At 45.6% G+C, this 6997-nt stretch overlaps 1 protein-coding gene across 1 annotated transcript; it reads left to right on the forward strand.

The window, feature by feature from the left end:
- Nucleotides 1-2612: 2612 nt before the first annotated feature.
- On the forward strand, nucleotides 2613-6993 carry FAM162B (family with sequence similarity 162 member B). Its single transcript, XM_050971977.1, has 4 exons — nucleotides 2613-2727; nucleotides 3180-3291; nucleotides 6269-6377; nucleotides 6581-6993. The coding sequence occupies exons 1-4, from the start codon at nucleotides 2613-2615 to the stop codon at nucleotides 6677-6679; spliced, it is 435 nt and encodes a 144-aa protein (XP_050827934.1). The 3' UTR covers nucleotides 6680-6993.
- The last annotated feature ends 4 nt before the right edge of the window (nucleotides 6994-6997 follow it).

Genomic DNA, 6997 nt, shown 5'->3' on the forward strand with positions numbered 1-6997 from the left:
GTCTTCTGCACAAAGCACAGTCCATGGTGCAGCAGAGAGGACGTAACAGGTTTGGAGCTTGACTTGACCTCAAAAAAGAGACCCTAGACCAAAATGTTTGGCATGGTTTTAAATGCCTTGTCTGCAAGAAGCAAGTGATGGTAGGTAGAACATAGAGGGATTGTGCTACCCTACACAGAGGATATGAAAAAGCTTAAACAGGAGTTTATTATGCTAAAGTAGCCTTTGTGCACATTGTCCTGCCCAGGGCAGTAAGTATTCCAGCAATCTAACTATTCCTCTTGCCAGTCACGGGGACGTTAAATGAGTCTGAAACAGATTTTCATCCCCAGAGCACAGAACAGGTATCACCTTCCAGAGTCATATCAAACTCATCCTGGTGCTCCCAGGGCCATGGCCCATAGGTCAGGCCTTGTGAGGCCAAAGGGATCAGCTCTTTTTTCTGACCCAGAGCACACACTGCTTGCTTACTTTGGAAAGATCCTGGAACCACTTCTCAAAGCACTAACATATCACAGCACGTTTTCCATCTCTGAGAGCAATAGAGAGAACAAACGTCTACAAATACAGTGCTGTGCACAGAGAAATCAAATGGGAAAAAGCAGTTTGTTAAGGTCAGCAGGAGGCCACTCTGGATGTAAACATTATTTAACCTTTTTAGGGTTATGTCATCCATTGTTAAAAATGCTGAATGCTGCATTCTGAAGCCACTATCACACAATGTAGAATATCTTCAGGGAGAATGAAGACCACGAAGGCCAGCAAGTGTTTGACATCCTCTTCTTCAGAGTGTAATTCCATCAAGATTTCAGTAGCTCTGGCTGTGCAGATGCCTTTCAGCTGCCCACAATGATTAGAGCAGTTCTTTGGTGAGTGCTGGAAACTACATGAGCTCAGGCTTCCTCCACTGGATCTGCAGTGACTCCAAATGTGTGGGCGACCATCAGGAGGGGCAACTGATAGCTGTGTCTGGGATGCTGCTCATAACGAATAACACTGAGCCCAGCCCAGATGTGCTGACTCTTCCTACCCTTCCCAGCTGTGTCTTCTGGGGCAAGGAGCACTGCTTGACATAGTCACACTATGCCACTCTCTTTGAGCAAAGGTAAAGTATGATCCCCTAGGTCATTTCTGTTGATGTGTGTTCATCTCCTTGACAACGCTCTGAAAGAGGGCACAGCTGCTCAAGCAGTGTGTGTGCATGGAAAGAGGTGCATCTCCTTCTTTTGCTCTGCTCCTGAAGAAAAGATAGCTGGAGGTTTTGGCTACAAATAGTTCAAAACTCCTCTTTTGTGCTGTCACAGGACTTAAGCTGTTGCCAGACGGTGATCTATCCCTGGGGAGTGGGACTTCCTCTGTTCATCTGCAGTTATTCTGGCTTTGGCTGATGCATGTAAAATCTTCCACTGTTTGGTGCCTCAGATACAGCTGTGTTGAGACAATCTTAAACTGTCACAAATATCACGCTGACACAGGCTGTTACTTAGTAAATGTCTAGTCTGTGCTGGTTTCTCTGAATGTTTTTTTTTTTCACGGTTTGTTTCTTTGTTTGATTTCTGGGGCTTTTTGTTTGTTTGTTTGTTTTCCGTTTTTTAATCAAACTCTGCCCAGGATGTGAAAAGAATAACAGCAATTTTTAATTTGTTTTTTCAGTTGAAGTAGATGGAAAAGCCTATTGTGAGAATCAGTATATTTGAGCATTATGAAAGCAGTAAAATGACAGAAACACAGATGTGGGCAGGTTTGTGTCACAGACCTTATACCCTACCTAGAATCATAAAATGGTTTGGGTTGCAAGGGACCTTAAGGATCATCTAGCTGCCATGGGCAGAAATACCTTCCACTAGACCAGGTTGCTCAAAGCCCCATCCCACCCTCCAAGGATGGAGCATCCACAACCTCTCCGAGCAACCTGTGCCAGTGTCTCACCAACCTCACAGGAAAGAATTTCCTCCTATTCTAAACTCATCCTGATTCAGATTAAAGCCATTACTCCTTGTAATGGGAATACAGGAATCACTACATGCCCTTGTAAAAAAAAAACCTTCTCCATCTTTCTTGTGGGCCGCCTTTAGGCACTGGAAGGTGCTATAAGGTCTCCCTGGAACCTTCTCTTCTTCAAGCTGAACAACCCCAGCTCATCCAGCCTGTCTTCACTGGAGAGGTGCTCCTGCTCTCTGGTTGTTTTTGTGGCCCTCCCCAGGACTCACTCCAGCAGGTGCACGTCCTAACATGAAGCTGAACTATCGCGTCTGTTTCCTTAGCTGAGTTTTGTCTCGGACAGCGACCTTTCTTCACTTGAGTTGCAATCCGTGAGTGCTGTAGGTGAACAGGATGCCTATTCGAGAGGACGGATCTCGCCGGGTGTTGGCGATCGTCCCGCCTCTCCTCCGGGCGCGGCTGGAAGGGCTCGCGGGGCGGGGTGGGGCGGGGCTGGGGTCGCTCCCGCTGCGGCAGAGGGTCCGGCCGAGGCAGAGGGTCCGGCCGAGGCAAGGGTCCGGCCGAGGTAGAGGGTCCGGCCGAGGCAGAGGGTCCGGCCGAGGTAGAGGGTCCGGTCGAGGTAGAGGGTCCGGCCGAGGTAGAGGGTCCGGCCGCTCCTCGCCGTCCTGGCCATGCTGCCGGCGCGCCTCCGCCCGGGGCGGCTGCTGTCCGCCGCCCCGTTCCGCCCGCCCGCGCGGGGAGCCGCGGCCGCCGGGGATCCCGTCAGGAGCCCGGGCACCAGCCGCGGTAAGGGGCTGCCCGCCGAGCCGGGGGGAAGCGGAGGCTCCGGGATCGGGCCCGGGGCGGCGTCCCGGGGCTGATGGGGGGATGAGCGGGCGGGCGGCTCGGGAACAGGACTGAGCGGAGCGGGGCTGGGCTGCCCGGTGGGGCTGCCCGCCGGGGACACCGCAGCTCGGGTGGTCCCGAGCGTTCTCCTGCTCGCTTGGGTAGCCACAGCCGCCGGCGGCGGGGAGGTAGAATCAGACCCGCAGAAATACTCGCTGTGTGCGGGGATATTCCAGAGACGGTGCGGAGGTGACTCTGCGTAGCCGAAACCCGGAGATCTAGTCCGTAAATTACTCTTCCAACGACCAAAATGGGTAGGGTTTTTCCCTTCTAAGCCTTACTGTCAGTCATAATTCTGTCTAGGTGCACGGTTTACAAAGTGGTTTTTTGTTTCTTTTTTCTTACTCTTTAAGCTGAGCAGGCTCACAGGGTGGTTGCAAGTTGCAAACCTTCGAAGTTTGACAAAAAAATCCTCCTCTGGACTGGACGTTTCAAGACAGAAGAAGAGATTCCTCTGAGGATCCCGTAAGTGCACTGGCCTTGTCCAAGGGTAACATGGAGCTGAAGGGAAAGCAGTGGTGTGATCCTGATTCTGTGGAAAATTTAAAGCTTTTCCACAGAGCTTAAAACGATCAGTTTTACAACACTGAGACTTGGAAACAAATTAGAGGGCAAGAGAATTTCCTGTCCTGGTTAGAGGTTAAGATGAGAAAATGTTCCTTGCTGGAGTCCCTAGAGCCTGGGATTAAGAACAGATCCATCTGAGTAGACAGCCTTGGTTACATTTATGTACTGGCTTGTTTGTTTTGCTTAGTCCTAACGTGCAGTCAGAGAAGGATGTTATTGGTAACCAATATTTTTTGTTTATAGCTCACATAAACTGTTCTAAGTTAGCTGTCGCTGAGTGGCTACATACAATAAATTAATTTTTATTATAGAATTTGAGGAAAAATAAGGAAGGAGATAATGAGAGAAGAAGCCCTCATCAAGGAAAACTGATATAGCCTTAGCCTCCTATTCTTGCTGACGCACTGGACTAGACGATCTTTGAAGGCCCCTTCCCACCCAAACCACACAGACTCTACAGTTCTCTGACTTGCTGAAAATTAGCAACCCCTAAGGGAGTCAGGCACTAAACACCTGAAGCCCCTCTAATGTTTAAGCCTCCCTTTTCTTAGGATGTTAGCATGTTAGACATCTTTCCAGGATGCTACTTTTTATCATCACAGTATGTCCCTGCCTTGGGGGATACGTGGAGAATAAACATTGTGCAGAGCAGTGTAAAGCAACAGGTACATCCTCTGCCTATTCTTGCTGGTTCCTGACAGTTTCACTGGAGTTTGCTGAGCTGGACAGTGGCTTTCTGGACAGTTTAGCCTATCTTGTGCTGTTAGGTTCACCATCTTCCTCTAGATGAAGGTTCAGACATGTCTCAGGAGCTGTAAATGCTATTCAAATTGCCAGGAGATGTTTATAAAGACATGGCATTTGTCAGTCATACAGACACGTGCACAAAAATCACTCCTTTCAGGCCTGGCAGGTTATCACTGTGCTTTCTGGGTATGCAAAGTATTTTTAGAACTGTAAGACTATACCATACTGTACTATACTGTAAATAGTAATATACTAGAAGTAGTTGATTGTTAGACATTGAGGCTGAACTGTGGCACTGTTTTAACTCTTGTCAAAAGAAGAATTGCAAGGTGCTGCTACCTGTGAACACAACCTAACTGCTGAAGATTGTTGGTACTATGAAACAAATCTGCAGGTTTTTTTCAAGGTTGTTGTGGTTTCTTTGTTTTTTTTTTTTTTTAAAGCCCCAGCTGTTGCTCACTTCAGCAGAGGTTTGCCTGGAATCTTGATTAAGGACTGAATAGAAAAGTCTTAATTAAGGATTGAATTGCAAAATATGCAATTAGGGAAGAACATTGTAAGTCCTGTTTTCCTTAAAGCAGATGCAGAAAGCAGGGAGAAAGTGAAAATCTGCCTCAGAGGAGTTTCAATTAGTGCACAGTGAAATATAATTAGGCTAATACATCAGACTAATAACATTTACGGTTTTGCTTTTGTTGCCACAAGTGGATTATTGGATTAATGATCCTACGTGCCAGTCTGATGTGCAGTTTGTTTTGAAGGTGATTTTTATCAAAAACCAGAAGCAGTTCCTTAGAACTGCAGACATTTTAGCCACCTGCAAGAAACAGTGTGCTCAACGTGCCCCTCCTGTGTGTGCTGGCAAGGAAGGGCTGATACAGCACTGCCACTCACAGGACCTGTCCTCTTCCACCACACGGAACCTTAGAGCAAAGCACTGCAGCCCTCAGCCTTGGTGCAGGCTTTCATGGGCACTGTCAAATCCCCAGCTCTGCCCCATCCCACCACATTACTCTTTAAAGTAAATCTATTGGTTTTTTGAAGGAAAGAGAGCATTACACCATGTTTACTTGGAACACAAAATCAATTCTTTATGCAACTATTCTTTTCACATATATAGTTGTGGGTTTATACATATGTATAAAACAAGTACTTATATCTTACAAATATCTATCTATATATATAAAAAGCATTTCCATTATGAATTATGAAAGGAAAATGGTACACAGCCAGTATTATTATATCTTAAAAATTGTACTCTCAAGTATAATGTTTGACTTGGAAAAACTTAGCTGAATGTTTTGTGACAATTTTCATGATTTCCTGTACTGCTGGTTCCCAGGGCCACGCTGCTGGCTCAGAACAGAAGAGGGTGGAAATGGGAGCTTGAAAACAAAGCAGATATCTGGGCTGTAAAACGTCTCCTTTGCACCGTTTACTGCCAAACAGAGGACAGCAGTTTTCACTATTTTTGCCTTTGATTACCAGCAAAAACAATCCTGTAGATTGTTCTTGTTTAGGTGTACATTCCTGAAATAGTGAGGTGGCTGACTTCAGCTGCCCACTTTCTGTCAGGCTGCTGCTTTAATAAACAGCTAGAACCTTTAACTCATAGTACTACAAACTCTGCTTTAATCAACAATCTAAAGATGTAAAGTCCTTAGCCTACAGAACACCATCTGAACAGGTTAGATACACCAGTAATTGATTTCTAAAGTTAACTTTGAATAAAGGGAACTTGCTTTTACTCGGTCCGACACTACATATATGTCTCCATCTGTTTTAAACAGATAAATTCTAAACATAGTGAAAATTGAGGGGGTTAAGGTATGATTTCTGGTGTAGCCAGAAAAACCCCAGGCATTGAAATGCAAACATTTTTTGCCTGAGCAATTTTTTCCGTGCTTAAAAAACTCCAAAACAGTCTAAATCAACTACATGTTGCTTTGCCATGGGAAATAGATTAGGATCAGAAAATGGCTGATACATAACTAACCGCAGCAAGCTAAAGATGCTTGCTTCAGAAGCTAATTCTGTATTTATTTTTAAATTGTGATGTTATGTCTGCAACGTTTTGAAGAGATACTTTGCCTTTTTTAATGACTCAATTTGACTATTTTAATTGCAGGCCAGAGATGCTAGACAAGGCAAGAAACAAAGCTCGAGTGAAAGCCTGTTACATCATGATTGGGCTCTCAATTATTGCCTGCTTTGCGGTGATTGCTTCAGCTAAGAAGGTATGACCGAGTAGCATATTTTAAAATAATGGAATTCTGTGTAAAGCACACAAATCTAAACCAAAAGCAGCAGCTTAGAGCTGCCCAAGCTTTAGCTAATCTAGTCTCTGTCACCCCCACCACCCTAAGTGGCTGTTGCCCATTCCCAAGGCTGGGTAGCTTTCCCTGGGTGCACCCTTACTCCTACGCTGTTACTTCCTCAGGCTGCCGCACGTCATGAGTCCTTGACGAGCCTGAACTTGGCAAAGAAGGCCAAGTGGCGGAAGGAGGCTGCGCTGGCTGCGGAGGCGAAGACCAAGTAACTTTGTCTGAAATGCTGAATGTCCTTGGAAGAGCAAAATTAACTGCTGCTGAGAGCAATTAGTGAGTTTCACCCCTAAATGGACAACTGTAGTATGCACACCCTAGAGCCAGCATCAGCTCCAGCATCACAAAAAGAAAGGGAACGGCTCTTTCATTAGGATGATATTCAGGATGCTTGTTGCATATAATTAAAACTATTTAGAATGTTTTGCATATGATTAAAAGCAGTAATTAGTTTTGAAGGGGATGAGGTAGTTTCTTAAGAATGTCAGGTACCTTTGGTTAGATAACCACAAAATATTTACATCCAAGAAGTT

This window comes from Serinus canaria, chromosome 3 (assembly GCF_022539315.1).
Source record: "Serinus canaria isolate serCan28SL12 chromosome 3, serCan2020, whole genome shotgun sequence".
NCBI classification, from domain to species: Eukaryota; Metazoa; Chordata; class Aves; order Passeriformes; family Fringillidae; genus Serinus; species Serinus canaria.

Coding starts and splice junctions, on each gene's coding strand:
- FAM162B (XM_050971977.1), top strand. CDS start 2,613: ATGCTGCCGGCGCGCCTCCGCCCGGGGCGGCTGCTGTCCGCCGCCCCG. Junction 2,728..3,179: donor GAGCCCGGGCACCAGCCGCG/GTAAGGGGCTGC, acceptor TTACTCTTTAAG/CTGAGCAGGCTCACAGGGTG. Junction 6,378..6,580: donor TGATTGCTTCAGCTAAGAAG/GTATGACCGAGT, acceptor TTACTTCCTCAG/GCTGCCGCACGTCATGAGTC.